The following is a 21,778-nucleotide window of genomic DNA, read 5'->3' as shown; positions in this document are numbered from 1 at the left end:
AAGCAGCATTCTTTAATTGACATGGATACAATACTTGCAAGGAACGTTATCTCCTCTGCTATACTTACAATCATAAAGCATTATTAGCTTCCTCTTAAAAGGGAAGCTCTTTCCTATTTGATGCGTTGTCGCTGAGCGTCAGACTTCTTTGCTTTTTTGTGATTTGTTGTTTTTGCTCTCCATAGGAACTGGTGAAGCAGAAGGTGAAGAGGCAGCTGACAAAGCAGCAAAAATCTGTCATCAGAAGACGACTGCAAAAGGGAGAAGCAAACGTGTGCACCAAGCAACGCCGCGAGAACATGTTCAATATCAAGTGCAGCGTGGATGCCGCCAACTTCTGGGGATAATGTCTGCGGCCTTTTTACTTTAACATCTATGCAGTCCCTTCACTTTCTAATATTGATATGTGTTTTTACCACTTAAAGTTAACGAACGTAAATTCTTCTGGATTTCCTGTTTTTCTGCATTACTTTCATATAGAGTCATACTAAGATTTTACAGCCTGTGCAGTTCCAAATGTAACAACTGCTCTAAAGCAATGGCCAGAACCTGGTGACTAATGGATGTAAAAGACACATGTGGATGAAAAAATGCTGCTAAAGAGCTGAGTAGTTATATTTTTAAGAAAAATATAGGCAGTTTAGACAGAGATTTGTCCCATTAGTGTACGTCCTTTGTGGCATAGTTCTTCACTTGTACAAGAAAACAGGAGTTGTATACCAACCTCTGTAGATGTCTGGTTAACTCCTTCAAGACCTTTGACATGAGTCCCTGCATTTGATGTGGACTCACGCCGAGCCCACATCTGTCCCTGCACTTGATGGCTGATTTCGTTAGCCATAATAATAATCCAATCTTTATTTTTATATAGCGCTAACATATTCCGCAGCGCTTTACAGGTTGCACACATTATCATCGCTGTCCCCAATTGGGCTCACAATCTAAATTCCCTATCAGTATGTCTTTGGAATGTGGGAAGAAACCGGAGTACCCAGAGGAAACCAAAACATACAAACTCTTTGCAGATGTTGTCCTTAGTGGGGCTTGAACCCAGGACTTCAGCGCTGCAAGGCTGCTGTGCTAACCACTGCGCCACCGTGCTACCAGCCATCAAGTTCCTTTAGCAGCCGAGGGTGAAGCGGTGCTCTGCCCCTGATTGAACCTGTTAAATCCCCCTATTAGTCACCAACAGCGGGATTTCACACACGTTGGCAGGAAGTGCTTCTTTAATCCTGCCCATCGGCGCCCCTGTCATGTGTTTGCTGATGACCACGAGGCCGGTCATTGTGAATCTCCTGTGACCAGCGTTCAAAGGAGGTTGTGATTTCTGCTATACATATGACAAGCGATTGGTTTATCCAGGCTTCAAGTCTCCTAAGGTCCCCTTGAAGTCAGTGAAAAGTGTAAGAAAGTTTTTAAAATTATGACGAAGAAAGGAACAGAAGTATTTGAACTTCTGTTCCTTTCTTCGTCATAATTTTAAAAAGTTTTTCCTACACTTTTCACCCCTTTTTTGCCCCATTTAAAAATAAAAAAAAAACTCCTTTCAGAAATGTCCGATCTATCAAAATATAAAAACAATCCGATTGGTAAACGTCAGAAGCAGATATCTCTGATTAAAATATATTGCAAAGTATCATATGATCCTGCTTCTCGCTCCTCCTCGATTGATGTCATTTTCAAAATTCTCAATTTTCTGGTAAAATCTGTATCCAATCAATACAGACTTTTCCACTACAGAGCGAGAATCTTATCAGTAGTAGTGGTCATCGCCTATGTGGAGGAGAAAAAGACAGAGCTCCTCTCCCTCTAGTCTACAGAGTCTTATCAGATAAAACGTATTTTTCGAACTATAAGACGCACCTAGGTTTTAGAGGAGGAAATTAGGAAAAGAAAATTGAAGTAAAAATGTGGTCAATTCTGTACTTAATATCGCCTATCCTGGTATTGTTAATATCCCCAACCTAGTACACAAGGATCGCTCATCCCTATCCTGGTATGCATGGCCCCCTCATCCCTATCCTGGTGTGCATGCCCCACTCATCCCTATCCTGGTATACATGGTCTCCTCATCCCTATCCTGGCAGGATTGATCACCCTATCCTAGTATGCATGACCCCATCCCTATCCTGGTATGTAGGGCCCCCATCTCGTCCTAGTATGCATATCCCTATCCTGGTATGCAGGGCCCCCATCTGGTTCTAGTTTGCATGGCCCCATCCCTATTCTGGTATGATTGGCCCCCATACCGGTCCTGGTATGCATGGCTCCCGTTAGAAAATATAAAAACAAAAAATCATTACACTTACCTTTCCAATGCTCCCTTGCAACATCTTGTTCTGATGCCAGCAGCTGCTTTATGCTTGTAAGCAGCGCATGGCAGGGACCTCATGCTCTTCAGTAGCGCGCACAGTGTCAACCGCCAGCTTCCTGCTGCTGTCGGCGGTCACGTGTGCTACTACTTTTAAGAGAAATGAATATTCACCTCTCTGGATGTGGAGAGAGGTGAATATTCATTTCTCTTAAGTAGCTGCACACGTGACCGTCAGCAGCTGACACTGTGCACTCTACTGAAGAGCAATGAATGCTCTCTGCGTACACAGGTCTGCCGTGGGGAGCAGTGAGTATTCCGGCAGCTGCCCTTCGGCTTGCAAGCAGCGCATGACATCCCTGCCATGCGCTGCTTACAAGTATAAAGCATATGCTGGCAAAGGAGCAGGATGCCGTGAGGGAGTGCGGGGAAGGTAAGTGTAATGGTTTGAATTTTTTATTTTTTCTGATGGGGCCATGCATACCAGGATGGGGGTGGGGGGCTAATCATACCAAGATGCTATTAAAGAGAAATGAATGTTCATTGCCCTCCACGCCCATAGGCGTGACATGCAGTGAATATTCATTACTCTTTAGCAGCGGGCACAGGAGTTAGCCGCAGGCTCCAGCCTCCTGTGACTCGCTGTTCCACCGACACTACTCCCCCACCTACCCACCACTGCCAGAGCCGGTACATCCAGGCTATAAGACACATACTTCATTTCCTTCTATATTTTTGGAGGAAAAAAGTGCGTCTTATAGTCTGAAAAATACGGTAATCGTCATCTCTTCATAAATGCAAAATCTGTTTTACCCTTCGCCACGACAGCACCCCACATGAGAGAGAGGGATCCGCCCATAGGAACAGGAAACCTACAGAATAAAAGGAGGCGGTCCCCTCTCCTCCTCAGTTTAGGTTTCCTGTTCCTACAGGGACCCGGCTTACCTACAGATGAAGAGGATCCCTGGGCCATGCACCCGCCTGCGCCGGTTTCTGTGGGAACGGCAGGGGCTGCGGTACCAGAAGCAGCGGCGGGGGAGCCCCTGCTTGCAGCCTCCCCCCTCGTCTGGCCAAACATCCACGGTCCGGGTCCGGTCACCGTAGGTCCGGCCGGCACTGTGAGGACGCGCGCGCTGCAGCGGCCGGCTTAATAGCCTCTGGCGGCCGCATGGTGGTGAGAGCGGCGCGTCTAACCCGGAAGTCGCGGGAGCACTTCCGGGTTGGTCCGGGGAGGCAGGAGAATGGGCGGCAAGTTTAAAAATGCAGCGCTAGCGTCGGGCCGGTGTGTGTGAAATGGCTTCACCGGCCGACGAAGCGCACCTGCCCGCAGTGCAACAGCGCTCTCCCAGCAGGGAGAGAAGCACGAGGAGCAGCACAAAGAGTGGTGGCCGACCTCCAGAGAAGAGTTCTACCACCAAACGAATTCCGCCTCCAGAACCGGTACCTGTCAGCTTCACTGGGTGAGTTTTTGAAAGAGTCTCTTCCTATATGCTGATATATGTTCCTCCTGTATCCTTCCTCTAGACTAAGAAAAGGACACACAAATCTAAGCATAAAGAGTGTGCTTTATGTACGCAGCCCCTCCCGGATGATTATGCCAAAAAACTGTGTGCAGAGTGTATCATGCAAACTCTACGGCAGGAAAATATCATGACTCCCTCAGATGTCAGAGCTATTATCCGAGAAGAGATGCAGGGTTTGGCGCAGACAAGTAGCGCCAGTACCCGTCAGCCTAGCAGGTCCCGGTCTCCGGTTAGTTCGGAGTCAGAGGGTGTATGTATTTCTTCAGACGAAGAGGGATCTCAGCCGAGCTCATCCGAGACTGAAGGGGGACTTTGTCTTCCCAACAGTAATGTGGACAATTTAATAAAATCTGTCAGGAGCACGATGGGGTGCCCAGATGGGAAAGAAAAGAAATCAGCACAGGACATAATGTTTGCGGGGTTAGGACAGAAGAAACGTAGGTCCTTCCCCGTCATACAAACCATCAAAGATATTGTCAAAAAGGAGTGGGACAAGCAGAATAGAGGGTTTTTACCATCATCCTCTAAAAGGCGCTATCCCTTCAGCGATGAAGACCTAAACACCTGGTCAAAGGTGCCAAAAGTTGATGCTGCGGTAGCCTCCACAACCAAACAGTCGGTCCTACCAGTGGAGGATTCAGGGGTCCTAACAGACCCGCTGGACCGTAAAGCAGAAGCTTTACTAAAGAGGTCATGGGAAGTCAATACGGGGGCGTTCAGGCCCGCCATATCTAGTACCTGTACTGCAAGATCTCTACTAGTATGGACGGAGCAATTGGAGGAACAGATTAGAGGCAAAACTTCGAGGGAATCTATCCTGCTGAAATTGCCTCAAATTAAAGAAGCAGTAGCATTCCTAGCTGATGCCTCAGTGGACTCGCTACGTCTTGCAGCCAGGTCAGCCGGCCTAGTCAACACAGCCCGGCGTGCACTCTGGCTAAAGAATTGGAAGGGGGACGCACAAGCTAAAGCAAAACTTTGTGCGATTCCCTGTCAGGGTGAGTTCCTTTTTGGGAAGACGCTGGATGAACTCCTGAATAAAGCAGGTGAAAGGAAGAAAGGCTTCCCTAACCAGTATCTTCCATCCTACAGGAGAGCCTTCAGGAGACGCCCCTTTACTAGGAACAAGCCGCTTGAACAAAGAGAGCGATGGGAGTCGAAGGACCCAAAGCAAAAAGGTGCCTTTTTTAGCGGGTCCCATAATCCGAGACGTAAATACCGCTAACCAGGAAGTAGGCGGCAGATTAAAATTTTTTCTTCCCCAATGGGGACAGATAACATCCAGCCAGTGGATTCTGGACATTGTGCAATACGGCCTTAAATTAGAATTTGATCGAATCCCTTGGGATTCCTTCATAATAACATCTCCAAAAGGTCAGGACCAACAGAGGGCTCTAGAAATAGAGATCCTATCTCTTCTATCTAAGAAAGTCCTGATTGAAGTTCCCCAGGATCAAAAAGGGAAAGGGTTCTACTCCCCTTTATTCCTGATTAATAAACCAGATGGTTCATTTAGAACCATCATAAATCTTAAAAAATTAAATTCTTTCCTGCGTAATCATACCTTCAAAATGGAATCCATTAGTTCTACCATAAAACTCTTATTCCCTAGGTGTGTCATGGCCGGAATAGACTTAAAGGACGCCTATTACCATCTTCCCATACATGCCGAACATCAGCAGTACCTAAGGGTAGCAGTCACCCTGGAGGGAAAGGTTCGTCACTTTCAATATGTTGCAATGCCATTTGGGCTTTCTATGGCTCCCCGCGTCTTCACTAAGGTGATACTAGAAGTGATGGCTCATCTACGCCAACGAGATACCTTGATAATACCCTACCTAGATGACTTTCTAGTGGTAGGAAGCTCTGCACTTCAATGTAAAACTCGTTTATCTAATACGATCTCGTCCCTACAGGAGTTAGGTTGGATCGTCAACTTCGAAAAATCTCGGCTGAATCCAGAAACCGTTCAGACATTTCTAGGAATCCAGCTAGACTCCGTAAGTCAGAAATGCTTTCTTCCTCAGTCAAAGAGGTTGACTATACAATCAAAGGTATCAGACGCAATACGCAAACCCTACATGACACTAAGAAAGGCCATGTCCTTACTGGGGTCATTATCATCATGTATCCCTGCTGTACCTTGGGCACAATTCCATACCCGTCAATTGCAGTACGAAGTATTGTCGGCTCAGGGGAAAGACGGTTATTTAGAAAGTAGAATAACTCTTTCCAGTAATGTCTTAGAATCGCTATCCTGGTGGCTAGACTTGGACCACCTATCACGGGGTGTGCCATGGATAATAGACCCGTCTAAAATAATTACCACCGACGCCAGCCCTATTGGGTGGGGAGCACATATGGAAGACAATCTGGCCCAAAATACTTGGGATCAGACAGAATTAATATGTTCCTCCAACTGGAAGGAGTTAAAAGCAATAGAATGTGCCTTATATCATTTTCTTCCGCAGATTCATGGAACAAATGTAAGAATTTACTCAGACAATTCCACCGCAGTGGCATACTTGAACCGTCAGGGTGGTACAAAGTCAGGAAGTCTGATGACCATAGCTGCAAACATCTTTCAGCTGGCAGAGGCTCATCTAACATCCTTAACAGCCCTGCACATCAAAGGTGTAGAGAACATCAGGGCAGACTACCTCAGCAGAAACGAGTTGCGTCAAGGAGAATGGACCTTAAACAAATCCATATTCAGAAGGATAACAGAAGCATGGGGGATACCACAAATCGACCTATTTGCCACAAGAGACAACCGGCAAGTACAAAGGTTCGCTTCCCTGAACACCAGGGATCACCCAGATATGTTGGACTCTCTCCACCATCCTTGGCGGTTCAGACTGGCATATGCCTTTCCTCCAATGTCTCTGATTCCTCTAGTGATCAGAAAGATCAGGAGGGAACAGGCAAGAGTAATCCTCATTGCACCATTCTGGCCGAAAAGACCATGGTTCTCTTGTCTCCAGACCATGTGCCTATGCGATCCTTGGATCCTCCCATCAGACAAGGAGCTGCTGTACCAAGGCCCCTTTTTCCACCCGCAAGTGAAAGGTCTTCACTTGACGGCGTGGAATTTGAGAGGCAACTATTAAGTTCCAGAGGGTTCTCAACAGAACTAGTAAACACCCTCTTATTGAGCAGGAAAAGATCTACCACCCTAATCTATAGTAGGGTATGGAATAAATTTTTAGACTTCTACACGGTACCGTTCACTAAGCAAGTTCCACTCACACCTATCCTAGAGTTCTTGCAAAAAGGCCGAGAGTTAGGACTATCTGTAAATACCTTAAGAGTTCAGGTCTCGGCATTAGGAGCCCTATATGGATGCAATATAGCAGCTAATAGGTGGATCTCCAGATTCATAAAATCTTGTGAACGTAGTAAACCGGTCCATATTCCCCGTCTACCTCCGTGGGATTTAAATCTAGTATTAGAGGCCTTAACAAGCTCTCCATTTGAACCATTAGATTCAATACCTTTAAAAATCCTAACATATAAAGTAGCCTTACTAGTAGCCCTAACCTCAGCTAGACGGGTTAGTGACATCCAGGCCCTATCAGTAGACCCACCTTTCTTACTGATATTTCATGATCGGATAGTCCTGAAACCAGACCCCTCATACCTCCCTAAGGTAGCGTCCACCTACCACAGGTCACAAGAAATATTTCTCCCTTCCTTTTTTGATTCACCTGTAACTCCAGAACATCATAAGTTCCACACCTTAGATGTCAGAAGAGCCATCCTGACTTATATAGAAAGGTGTCAGACATGGAGGGAGAGTAGGGCTCTGTTTATCTCCTTTCAGGGCCACAAGAAAGGACATGGGGTCACGAGAGCTACCATATCTCGGTGGATCAGAGAGGCTATCTGCTTGGCCTATACGTCAAAAGGCGAGATTCCTCCAGTGGGTATAAAAGCGCACTCAACACGAGCCATGGCTTCCTCCTGGGCGGAACAAGCAGATGTACCGATCCATTTAATATGTAAGGCTGCAACTTGGTCTACACCTTCTACCTTCTACAACCATTATAGACTTGATCTGTCCACGTCTTCTGATCTGACCTTTGGTAGAGCTGTTCTTAATACAGTAATCCCACCCAAATAATGACTCTCTGAAAATCTCTCATGTGGGGTGCTGTCGTGGCGAAGGGTAAAAAGCCGGATTACGTACCGGTAATGCTCTTTTAATGAGTCCACGACAGCACCCATGTATTACCCTCCCTAAATTATGCACAGCTCTTTCCTTTAAGGTCACAAATAATGGTTGTATAGAGTTAAGAAATTTATGTGACTGAATAAGAATGAATACTAACACTTTTGCGGTTCCCCTTTTTATACTCTGTAACTAAACTGAGGAGGAGAGGGGACCGCCTCCTTTTATTCTGTAGGTTTCCTGTTCCTATGGGCGGATCCCTCTCTCTCATGTGGGGTGCTGTCGTGGACTCATTAAAAGAGCATTACCGGTACGTAATCCGGCTTTTTCACTGAATACAGATTTTACTTGAGAATTTTGAGACTGAATGAGTCCTTGTGGATAAAGCAGATTTCTCTGATAAGATATATTACAAAGTTGTTTATTTTCATGTGTACTATAGATTTATGAAATAAAAACTAAAAGTAGTTATATTTTAACACTTTCACCCCGAGCCTGTTTTCACCTTCATGACCATGTCAAATTTTACAATTCTGACCAGTGTCACTTTACGTGGTTATAACTCTGGAAAGTGTCAACATATCCCACTGATTCTGAGATTGTTACGAAAAACCATATTGTACTTCATGGTAAAGTTTGTTCAATATGATTTACCGTATTTTTCGCTTTGTAAGATGCTCCGGATTAGAAGACGCACCCCAAATTTTGAGCAGAAAAATAGGATTTAATTTAATAAATTGGGGGGGCTTCTTATAATCCATGCGTCTTATTGCTTACCAGGGGTTGTGGCTGCAGTGGATCAGGGTCCCAGGGTCGTTGTTGGAGGCAGGAGTGGAGCATTGCTGCAGGCTGGGATGAGGGGGTCTGCAGGGGGGCTGCGGGGCTGTCTCCGGTGCTGCGGGGCTGTCTCCAGTGCTGCAGGGGGCTCTGGTGCTGCAGGGCTGTCTCCGGTGCTGCAGGGGGCTCTGGCGACATTTTGTGAAAGGCCAGAGCCCCCGGAAGTTCGTCCATGCTTTCCTGTGCGGTGGACTTCGGAAAAATGGCCGCCGGGATCTCGAGAGATGAGATCTCAGCCCTGAAATCTCATCTCCCGAGATTCCGGTGGCCATTTTCCCGGAGTCAGTCATACAGGAAAGAATGGACGAACTGCCGGGGGGCTCTGGTCTTTCACAAAATGTCGCCAGAGCCCCCCACAGCATCGGAGCCTCCAGCATCACCCGGGGCAGCAGCGGACACCCGCGGTGGCGGACAACCACGGCAGCGATGGCGGGTGGCAGCGGCGGCAGACACCCCCTCATCCCAGTCTGTAACGGTAAGCGGTATATCCGCTTTGTAAGACGCACCCCCATTTCCCCAATAAAGTGCGTCTTACAAAGCGGGAAATACGGTACGTTTATTTGTGTAAAAAAATGGAAATTTGTGATTTATTTTGAAAATTTTGTAAAATTTTCAAAGTTTTAATTTTTATGCTCTTAAATCAGTTATATCACACAAACTAGTTTAATAAATAACATTTCTTACATGTCTACTTTACATCAACACCTATGAGTGAACCTAATGATATATACCATCAACGTAAGGCAAATCTACTAATATCCACCAAAAACAAATGCCCACAATGCTGGTTAAAGTACTGTAAACTTTATTATTATCAAATAAACAACAAATAAAAACACAAAAATAGAAATAAGGATCAAGTACAGGAACAAGACCGGTGGGTATGGCTACAAAGAATGGCTTAATTCATAACGGGACTATACATATAATCACACAAATATATAAATCTTATATCAAATTTGAACTGCGGGCAGCAGCCATCAAGCAATCAATAAATATAAAGTGCATTCTCATAGTAAATGTAGAAGACTACAATTAATAGTGTAAGAGTATATGTAAAATATGCCAGAATGCAGCTGCCCGCCGTACATAACATATATCACGAGTAGAGCCCATATATGAAAAATATAGCATGTGCTTACCTAATAGGAGCCAAGAGCCAGGGACCCACCACACCTGACGCACGTTTCGCTATGGACGAAGCTTTTTGACTCTGATGGGTCTATATGAAAGAAAATGCCAAAAATTGACACCATTCTAAAAGCTGCACCACTTAAGGTTCTTAAAGCCACATTCAAGTAATTTTTTTAACTTTTCAGGTGCTTCACAGGGCCTGAAGCAATGTGCAAGTAAAAAATTAACATTTATTTTTTTTTTTCACAAAAACTTTACTTAGCCCCTTTCTGACCTCGAACGGGATAGTACGTCTGAGGTCAGATCCCCTGCTTTGATGCCAACTGTGGTGAGACCGCATCAAAGCCGGGACATGTCAGCTGTTTTGAACAGCTGACATGTGCCCGCAATAGCGGCGGGTGAAATCGCGATTCACCCGCCGCTATTAACTAGTTAAATGCCGCTGTCAAACGCTGACAAAGGCATTTAACCGGCGCTTGCGGCTGGGTGGCAGGAAATGAGCGCATCGCTGACCACTCATCACATGATCCGGGGTCAGCGATGCTTCTGTATAGTAACCATAGTCCTTGAGACCTCTATGGTTACTGATCACCGGTAGCTGTGAGCGCCACCCTGTGGTCGGCGCTCATAGCACACCTGCATTTCTGCTGCATAGCAGCGATCTGATGATCCATGGGTGCTAAATGAAGAAAAAACTCCCATAATATTTTTAGTCCCAAATTTTTTCATTTTCACAAGGAGAAAATGGACCCTGAAATTTGTTGTGCAATTTCTCCAAAGTACAGAGATACCCCATATATGGTCAAAAACTACTTTTGTTACACCGTGCAAAGCTCAGAAGGGAAAAAGCGCCCATATTGGAGTTCAGATTTTGCTGAACTGGTTTGCACATTGACAAAGCCCCTGAGGTGCCAGTACAGCAGAAAAATCCCCCCCCCCCCCCCCCCTCATAAGTGACCCTATTTTACCAACATCACCTCAATGAATTCATCTAGCGGTACAGAGATCATATTGACACCACAGGTGTGTCACAGAACTTTTTAGCAATAAAACTTGTTTTGGCCTCAGATATTACAATTTCACAGTGGGAAATAAGGAAAAAAGGGCACCAAACTTTTTTTATTGTAATTTCTGCTGAATGTGCAAATGCCCCATATGTGGCTGTACAGTACTGCTTAGCCACACGGCGAGACCCATGAGGGACAGCGCGACTTGCCTCCTGGAGCGTAGATTTTCCAATAATAGTTTGCAGATTCCATGTACAGAGTCCCTAAGTGCTAGAAGAGCAGAACCCCCTCAAGTGACCCTATTTTTTTAAATAGTAACCCTTTGAGAATTTATCTACAGATGTAGTAATGATTTTGTCTCCTTGGGTGTTTTCCAGAAACAAGCAGCAGTGAATGTCGCAGAGTAAAAATGGCAAACTGTCACTGTAGTGACCAGTAAGTTCTCATCTACCGGTCATGCTTCTGGAGACATGCACCCATAAATTGGGCGGTCTCTCATCGCTACAGAAATGCCAAACGTGGTTTATGCACACTGGGCCTCAAGAAAGGGGGGCATTTAAATTTTGGGGGCCAGAATTTGCTTGACCCCCTTCACGACATGCGGCGTACTTGTACAGCGCATGTCGTGTCTTCCCCTTTGATGTGGGCTCCGGCGGTGAGCCCACATCAAAGTCGTGACATGTCAGCTGTTTTGTACAGCTGACATGTGCGTGCAATAGCGGCAGGTGGAATTGCGATCCACTTGCCGCTATTAACTAGTTAAATGCCGCTGACAGCGGCATTTACCGCTTCCGGCTGCGCGGCCGGAAATGCTCGCATTGCCAACCCCCGTCACATGATCGGGGGTCGGCGATGCATCGGCATGTCTCCTTAAGACCTCTATGGTTGTTGATGCCGGCTTGCTGTGAGCGCCACCCTGTGGTCGGCGCTCATAGCAAGCCTGTAATTCAGCTACATAGCAGCAATCTGATGATCGCTGCTATGTAGCAGAGCCAATCAGGCTATGCCAGCTTCTAGCCTCCCATGGAGGCTATTGAAGCATGGCAAAAAAAAAAAAATGTGAAGAAAAAATATAAAAGTTTAAATCACCCCCCTTTCGCCCCATTCAAAATAAAACAATAAAGAATCAAACCTACACATATTTGGTATCGCCGCGTTCAGAATCGCCCAATCTATCAATAAAAAAAAGGATTAAACTGATCGCTAAACGGCGTAGCGAGAAAAAAATTCAAAACGCCAGAATTAGGTTTTTTGGGTCGCCGCGACATTGCATTTAAATGCAATAACGGGCAATCAAAAGAACATATCTGCACAAAAGTGGTATCATTAAAAACGTCAGCTCGGCACGCAAAAAACAAGCCGTCACCTGACCCGTGATCCCGAAAAATGAAACCGCTACAGGTATCGGAAAATGACTCCAATTTTTTTTAGCAAAGTTTGGAATTTTTTTTCACCACTTAGATAAAAAATAACCTATTCATGTATTCATGTTTGCTGTCTATGAACGCGTAATGACCTGGAGAATCAAAATGGCAGGTTAGTTTTAGCATTTAGTGAACCTAGCAAAAAAGCCAAACAAAAAACAAGTGTGATTGCACTTTTTTTTTTTTTTGCAATTTCACCACACTTGGATTTTTTTTTCCTATTTCCTAGTACAAGACATGGTAAAACCAATGGTACAACTCGTCCTGCAAAAAATAAGCCCTCACTTGGCCATATTGACGGAAAAATAAAAAAGTTATGCCTCTGGGAACATTTTACATAACGTTTGGGATTACATCCAGCACTCTACGCTTAGCACTTGCATTGGGGTTTCCATCTAAATCTCTAAGGCCGGTTTCACACATCAGTGGCTCCGGTACGTGAGGTGACAGTTTCCTCACGTACCAGAGACACTGACTCACGTAGACACATTGAAATCAATGTGTCTCTGCACGTCAGCGTGTTTTCACGGACCGTGTGTCCGTTTGGAAAACACGGAGACATGTCAGTGTTCGTGGGAGCGCACGGATTACACGGACCCATTGAAGTCAATGGGTCCATGTAAAACACGTACCGCACATGGACGTTGTCCGTGTGCCGTGCAGGAGACAGCGCTACAGTAAGCGCTGTCCCCCCCACGTGGTGCTGAAGCCGCCATTCATATCTTCTCTGCAGCAGCGTTTGCTGTGGAGAAGATATGAATAATCCTTTTTTTTGTTTCTCATGTTTAAAATAAAGATCCATGTCCCCACCCCCTGTGCGCCCGCCCGCTGTTATTAAAATACTCACCCGGCTCCCTTGCAGCTTCCTGACCTGGCCGCACCTTCTACTGTATGAGCGGCCACGCGGGGCCGCCGATTACAGTCATGAATATGCGGCTCCACCTCCCATAGGGGTGGAGCCGCATATTCATTACTGTAAATGAGCGGCCCCACGTGACTGCTCATACAGTAGAAGGTGCGGCCAGGACAGGAAGCAGCACCAGCGCGGGAGCCGGGTGAGTATTTTAATAACAGGGAGTGGGAGGGGGTGAGGACATGGATCTTTATTTGAAACACGAGAAACAAAAAAAAAAGGATTATTCATATCTTCTCTACAGCAAACGCTGCTGCAGCGAAGATATGAATGGCAGCTTCAGCACCAGATGCAGGGGACAGCGCTTATCTCTAGTGCTGTCTCCTGCACGGTGCGTGTGGTACCTAGTCGGCACACGTGTGCCACACTGATGTGCCACAGAAACGCACGGGCACACGGACCCGGATAATTCCGGTACTGATTTTTCCGGTACCGGAATTATCTGGACGTGTGAGACTGGCCTAAGTGATATGATTCAGATAAACTCCCCAAATAATCCATTCACTATAATTAAGCAGCAGAGTTACTTTGGACTCTGTCTGGCCTCTGTTCATCGTTATCCTTCTCTTCAGAAGGGCAGAAAACTGTGATGGACCGCACTTTAATGCATGCCTAAAAAGATGGACACCACCGGATCACAGGCCAGACAGCGTCAACAGTGTCACCATCTGCTTCATTTTAGGGAATCTTCCACTGTGGGTTCTATCTGAATCGCATATTTCAGAGATTTATGCGGAAACCCTGGGTGCAAGTGCTCAGCGAGGAGAGCAGGATAAATGTCAGCCAACCCTTACTGCGACCTTTGAGAGAATAAAAAATCAGCAGGTGAAGAATGTTTTTTTTTTTAACACCATTCCTCCTCCAGTATAAGTGATTAGACGATTATTCTTTAGGTCAGTACGATTACAGCAATACCAAATTTATAGCGTGTTTTTTTTTTATGTTTGACAGCTGTCACACGCTAAAAGACGCTTTTTATTGCAAAAATACCATTTTGTATCCCCATATTTGGATGGAACAAGAAAAAATGAAGGCAGCACACCAACAAATGAAAAACACTGTGCAGTTTATTGACCCATGTGCGACATTTCGGTCCCAAGTGTGGACCTTTCTCAAACAAGTTCAAAAGTGAAAACACATTGTATTTTATATCCAACAACTCAATTATACAATTTAGTGATAAAAAATATACATGATATTTCAATTTTAAGAGTTACATGGTAATGTGAACAATAATTTCGTGCATAAAGTGCTACATAGTGCAGTTCATTCAAAATGCATATACATAGATCAATATTGATGCCGTATCCATAATTAGCAATAAGTGACAGCTGTGCAACATTCATTAATAATGCAGGGGCAGCGATGCCCCTGCTCTAGTCACAACGTACAGGCGTGCTCCTCCTGCTCCAGTCACAACGTACAGATGCTTTGCCCCATCTCTTGTTACAACGTACAGATGCGTTGCCCCATCTCCAGTCACAACGTACAGATGCGTTGCCCCTGCTCCAGTCACAATGTACAGGCATGCTCCTCCTGCTCCAGTCACAATGTATGGACGCGCTGCTCCTGCTCCAGTCACAATGCATGGATGCGCTGCCCGTGCTCCAGTCACAATGTATGGGTGTTGCTCCTCCTGCTCCAGTCACACTGTATGGGCATGCTCCACCTGCTCGAGTCGCAATGTATAGGCGTGCTCCTCCTGCTCCAGTCACAATGTAAGGACACACTACCCCTGCTTCAGTCACAATGTACGGACACGCTGCCCCTGCTCCAGTCACAATGTACAGGCATGCTCCTCCTGCTCCAGTCACAATGTATGGACATGCTGCCCCTGCTCCAGTTACAATGTGCGGATGCGCTGCCCCTGTTCCAGTCACAATGTATGGACATGCTGCCCCTGCTCCAGTTACAATGTGCGGATGCGCTGCCCCTGTTCCAGTCACAATGTATGGGTGTTACTCCTCCTGCTCCAGTCACAATGTACAAGCATGCTACACCTGCTTGAGTCACAAGGTAGAGACGTGCTGCCCCTGCCTCAGTCACAATGTATGCGCGTGCTGCCCCTGCTCCAGTCACAATGTGAAGAAACGAAAGAGCACAGTGAGGTCAAAAATCCTCTGTTGCAAAACATCAGTAATAAGCAAGTGCAAGTCAAAAGATGGAAAAAAAACAGGGTATTTATTTGATACGTTTTTTTGCAAAAAAATGTATACTAAGCTGCTCCACCAATCGTCAAGGTATACCCATATAGAGCAGTCCTATCTAATGTATATAATCCCTATCTGATGTATTTAAAAACCTGATCATCTGTATAGTACCTGTATAAGCAGGGTTCAGAGAGGGAATATCCATGTGGACCTGCTAGATGGAACAGCTTACATGCAAATGACCCACAAAGGAGTGGTGGACTCCCCAGTCTTGTAGAAACAAGAGAACAATTATAGAACCAGAAACACATGGGCTACTTGCACAGTGAACACGTCTGTAGGAACATGTTCACACACCACCAAGAAACTTGAAGACACAAAAGAGCACAGTGAGGTCAAAAATACTCTGTTGTAAAAAAAATCACAGTAATAAGCAAGTGCAAGTCAAAAGATGTAAAAAAACGGGATTATTTTAATTATTGATCAACAACTATGTTCTCAATCAACCCAAAACACTCATAAATATCAAAGCTTAATATTTTTGGAAGTTGGAGTGGGTTATTTTTAGATTTGGCTATCTTAGGAGTAGTGTTGAGCATTCCGATACCGCAAGTATCGGGTATCGGCCGATACTTGCGGTATCGGAATTCCGATACCGAGATCCGATACTTTTGTGGTATCGGGTATCGGTATCGGATCAATAGGGATGTGTAAAATAAAGAATTAAAATAAAAAATATTGATATGCTCACCTCTCCGGCGGCCCCTGGACATCACGCTGGTAACCGGCCGGCTTCTTTGTTTAAAATGAGCGCGTTTAGGACCTGCGAATGACGTTGCGGCTTCTGATTGGTCGCGTGCAGCTCATGTGACCGCCACGTGACCAATCAGAAGCCGCGACGTCATTCTCATTCACTAAACTCCTAATTCTAGGAATTAAGGACCTGCGAATGACGTCACGGCTTCTGATTGGTCGCGTGGCGGTCACTGAGCGGCACGCGACCAATCAGAAGCCGCGACGTCATTCGCAGGTCCTAAACGCGCTCATTTTAAACAAAGAAGCCGGCCGGTTACCAGCGTGATGTCCAGGGGCCGCCGGAGAGGTGAGCATATCAATATTTTTTATTTTAATTCTTTATTTTACACCTCACTAGGAATCCCAGGGCCTGAAGGAGAGTTTCCTCTCCTTCAGACCCTGGGAACCATCAGGATACATTCCGATACTTGATGTCCCATTGACTTGTATTGGTATCGGATAGCGGTATCGGCGATATCCGATATTTTTCGGGTATCGGCCGATACTATCCGATACCGATACTTTCAAGTATCGGACGGTATCGCTCAACACTACTTAGGAGGATATCTGTTTGTGCAGTTAACTATTACTGTGCAGAATTATTAGGCAACTTAATAAAAACCAAATATATTCCCATCCACCAGGTAAACCAATATAAGGGTATGTGTCCACTTTCAGGATGGCCGGCGGTATCGCCGGAGCGGCTTAGCCGCTCTGCGGTAAGCCCCGCCCCCTTTCTGGGACGCGATGAAGACGGATGTGTTCACAGCACACATCCGGCATCATCGCTCCCCACCGTAGGGCCCTGTGCTATATCTTGCGGCGACGCAGCGTCGCCGCAAGATATACGGACATGCTGCGATCTGAAAAGACGCGCAGCATGTCTGGAGTCGCAGGGCCGCCGCGTGCGTGTTACCACGCATAATGGAGACGGGATTTCATTAAATCCCCTCCACTATGCTGTAACATCTGGACGCTGCGTGTCTGACGCTGCGGCTCTATGCAGCGTCAGACACGCAGCGTTTCCTGCACGTGGAAACATACCCTAACTGCTCAAAATTTAGAAATAAACATTTCTAACATGCAAAAACAACCCCCCCAAAAAAAAAAATTTGTGACTAATATAGCCACCTTTCTTTATGATGACACTCAACAGCCTTCCATCCTTAGATTCTGTCAGTTGCTTAACCCCTTTACCCCCAAGGGTGGTTTACATGTTATGGACCGGGCCAATTTTTACAATTCTGACCACTGTCCTTTTATGAGGTTATAACTCTGGAAAGCTTCAACCGATCCCGGTGATTCTGACATTGTTTTCTCGTGACATATTGTACTTCATGATAGTGGTAAAATTTCTTTGCTATTACCTGCGTTTATTTGTGAAAAAAATGGAAATTTGGCGAAAATTTTGAAAATTTCGCAATTTTCCAAATTTGAATTTTTATGCAATTAAATCACAGAGATATGTCACACAAAATACTTAATAAGTAACATTTCCCACATGTCTACTTTACATCAGCACAATTTTGGAACCAAAATTTTTGTTAGGGAGTTATAAGGGTTAAAAATTGACCAGCAATTTCTCATTTTTACAACACCATTTTATTTAGGGACCACATCTCATTTGAAGTCATTTTGAGGGGTCTATATGATAGAAAATACCCAAGTGTGACACCATTCTAAAAACTGCACCCCTCACGGTTCTCAAAACCATATTCAAGAAGTTTATTAACCCTTCAGGTGTTTCACAGGAACTTTTGGAATGTTTAACCCCTTTCTGCCAATGGACGTACTATGTGGGAAAGCGGGTTTTTTAGCGGATTTTTATGATTGGCAGCCGTCACACACTAAAAGATGCTTTTTATTGCAAAAAATATTTTTTGCGTTACCACATTTTGAGAGCTATAATTTTTCCATATTTTGGTCCACAGAGTCATGTAAGGTCTTGTTTTTTGCGGGACGAGTTGACGTTTTTATTGGTAACATTTTCGGGCACGTGACATTTTTTGATCGCTTTTTATTCTGATTTTTGTGAGGCAGAATGACCAAAGACCAGCTATTCATGAATTTCTTTTGGGGGAGGCGTTTATACCGTTCCACGTTTGGTAAAATTGATGAAGCAGTTTTATTCTTCGGGTCAGTACGATTACAGCGATACCTCATTTATATTTTTTTTTATGTTTTGGCGCTTTTATACGATAAAAACTATTTTAATAATTATTTTTGCATCGCTTTATTCTCAGGACTATAACTTTTTTAGTTTTTTGCTGATGATGCTGTATGGCAGCTCGTTTTTTGTGGGACAAGATGACGTTTTCAGCGGTACCATGGTTATTTATATCTGTCTTTTTGATCGCGTGTTATTCCACTTTTTGTTCGGCAGTATGATAATAAAGCGTTGTTTTTTGCCTCGTTTTTTTTTTTTCCTTACGGTGTTTACTGAAGGGGTTAACTAGTGGGACAGTTTTATAGGTGGGGTCGTTACGGACGCGGGATACTAAATATGTGTACTTTTATTGTTTTTTTTTTTTTATTTAGATAAAGAAATGTATTTATGGGAATAATTTTTTTTTTTTTTCATTATTTAGGATTTTTTTTTTTTTCTTTTACACGTGTGGAAAAATTTTTTTAAACTTTTTTACTTTGTCCCAGTGGGGGGACATCACAGATCGGTGATCTGACAGTTTGCACAGCACTCTGTCAGATCACCGATCTGACTTACAGCTCTGCATGCTTACCAAGCGCCTGCTCTGAGCAGGCACTTGGTAAGCCACCTCCCTCCCTGCAGGACCCGGATGCCACGGCCATCTTGGATCCGGGCCTGGAGCAGGGAGGGAGGTAAGGAGACCCTCGCAGCAACGCGATCACATCGCGTTGCTGCGGGGGTCTCAGGGAAGCCCACAGGGAGCCCCCTACCTGCGCGATGCTTCCCTGTACCGCCGGCACACCGCGATCATGTTTGATCGCGGTGTGCCGGGGGTTAATGTGCCGGGGGCGGTCCGTGACCGCTCCTGGCACATAGTGCCAGATGTCAGCTGCGATAGGCAGCTGACACCCGGCCGCGATCAGCCGTGCTCCCCCCGTGAGCGCGGCCGATCGCGCAGAACGTACTATTCCGTCCACGGGAATTAAGGCCCACCCCACATGGACGGAATAGTAAGTCCAATGGCAGAAAGGGGTTAATCTGTTTACGATCAACATTGCGTGCAGCAGCCACCACAACCTCCCAGACACTGTTCCGAGAGGTGTACTGTCTTCCCTCCCTGTAGATCTCACATTTTATGAGGGACCACAGGTTGTCTATAGGGTTCAGATCAGGTGAACAAGGGGGCCATGTCATTATTTTTTTCTTCTTTGAGACCTTTACTGGCCAGCCACGCTGTGGAGTAGTTGGAGGCATGTGATGGAGCATTATCCTGCATGAAAATCATGTTTTTCTTGAATGATACCGACTTCTTCCTGTACCACTGCTTGAAGAAGTTGTCTTCCAGAAACTGGCACTAGGTCTGGGAGTTGATGATACCAGCCCATACCAGTACCTCACCTCCACCTTGCTGGCGTCTGAGTCGGAGTGGAGCTCTCTGCCCTTTACTGATCCAGCCTCTGGCCCATCAAGAGTCACTCTCATTTCATCAATCCATAAAACCTTTGAAAAGTCAGTCTTAAGATATTTCTTGGCCCAGTCTTGATATTTTATCTTATGTTTCTTGTTCAAAGGTGGTCATTTTTCAGCCTTCCTTACCTTGGCCATATCCCTGAGTATCGCACACCTTATGCTTTTTGTTACTCCAGTAATGTTGCAGCTCAGAAATATGGCAAAACTGGTGGCAAATGGCATCTTGGCAGCTTCACGCTTGATTTTCCTCAATTCATGGGCAGTTATTTTACGCTTTTTTTGGCCAACACGCTTCTTGCAACTCTGTTGGCTATTTGCCATGAAATGCTTGATTGTTTGGTGATCACATAACAAAAGTTTGGCAATTTCAAGACAGCTGCATCCCTCTGCAAGCCATCTCACAATTTTGGACTTTTCAGAGCCCATCAAGCTCTCTTCTGACCCATTTTGCCATTTTGCCAAAGGAAAGGAAGTTGCCTAATGTATACAGATGCACAGGCTGTTTTGTTCAGCCCGACTCAAGGAGATTTCTTTCTTTACACCCCATAAGCAATCTTAATAAATAGGAATCTGTGAATGTGCCCGACTGAGTACAAGTGACGCCATATTTTGGCTGTGCGCTCCATGGGTGTAGACTAGAAGTGCATACAGCATACAGAATTATTCCTCTACTAAAGTCCTAGCATTTCTAGCAGAAGGGGATTTCAGCTGAACTAATATATGTTTGGTACATTGAAACAGTACATACTAATATCACACTCATTATACAAAACTGGGCATTATTCTGCAGGACACCTGGAAATATGAAGTGTTATAATCAGCGACTGCTGTAACATCCTGCTTTATCAGGCAAAGCAGTGAATGCATGAGCAGATTATTGGACTAGGCAAAAAAAAAACATTTTTGGAGCTTAACCCCTTCACAGTGAAGCCTGTTTTCACCTTCATGACCACCCAAATGTTACAATTCTGACCACTGTCCTTTTATGAGATCACTAGATGGTGGCCCGATTCTAACGCATCGGGTATTCTAGAATATGTATGTAGTTTATTTATGAAGTTTTCAGAATAATGCAATGAATACACAGGATTCGGCTGGGCGCAACCAATTAGCGAAGCGTGGTTCAAATTCCACACCAATTCGAGGCTGGACTGAGCCTGTCGCTGATTGTTCCCGGCCGGCTGGGGGGCGTAACCAATCAGTGAAGCCAGGGCCTGCTTCAGGTTTTTGAGGGCCCCGGGCGAAAGAGTCAGTGGGCCCCCCTCTTTAACACATACCACGATTCATGACGCACAGATACAGCAGAGAAATATAGCACAGCCACGTAGCCTATAACACTGCCCACGTAGTATATAGCACAGCCCATGTAGCATATAGCACAGCCACGTAGCATATAGCACAGGCAACGTAGTATATACCACAGCCCACGTAGCATATAGCACAGCCCACGCATATAGCACAGCCACGTAGCATATAACACAGCCACGTAGTATATAGCACAGCCACGTAGTATATAGCACAGCCCACGCAGTGTATAGCACAGCCCACGTAGTATATAGCACAGCCCACATAGTATATAGCACAGCCCATGCAGTATATAACACAGCGCACGTAGTATATAACAGCCACATAGTATATAGCACAGCCACGTAGTATATAGCACAGCCACATAGTATATTGAACAGCCACGTAGTATATTGCACATCCACGTAGTTTATAGCACAGCCCACGTAGCATATAGCACAGCCCATGTAGTATATTGCACATCCACGTAGTTTATAGCACAGCCCACATAGTATATAGCACAGCCCATGTAGTTTATTGCACAGACCACGTAGTATATAACAGAGCCACGTAGTATATAACAGCCACATAGTCATAGTATATAGCACAGCCC

The 21,778-nt window shown here is 45.2% G+C and overlaps 1 protein-coding gene across 1 annotated transcript in view; it reads left to right on the top strand.

Moving 5' to 3' along the window:
- Positions 1 to 646, top strand: part of RIOK2 (RIO kinase 2) — a 51,173-nt gene extending 50,527 nt beyond the window's left edge. The window contains exon 10 of the mRNA XM_069752136.1: positions 186 to 646. Coding sequence (XP_069608237.1) covers positions 186 to 347 — 162 coding nt within the window. The 3' untranslated portion in view covers positions 348 to 646. The remainder of the gene's footprint in view (positions 1 to 185) is intronic.
- Positions 647 to 21,778: the final 21,132 nt, after the last annotated feature.

Source organism: Ranitomeya imitator, chromosome 1 (assembly GCF_032444005.1).
Source record: "Ranitomeya imitator isolate aRanImi1 chromosome 1, aRanImi1.pri, whole genome shotgun sequence".
In the NCBI taxonomy this organism is placed as follows: Eukaryota; Metazoa; Chordata; class Amphibia; order Anura; family Dendrobatidae; genus Ranitomeya; species Ranitomeya imitator.
The sequence above is the reverse complement of the archived record's forward strand: the minus strand, read 5'-3'. Positions and strand labels throughout refer to the sequence as shown.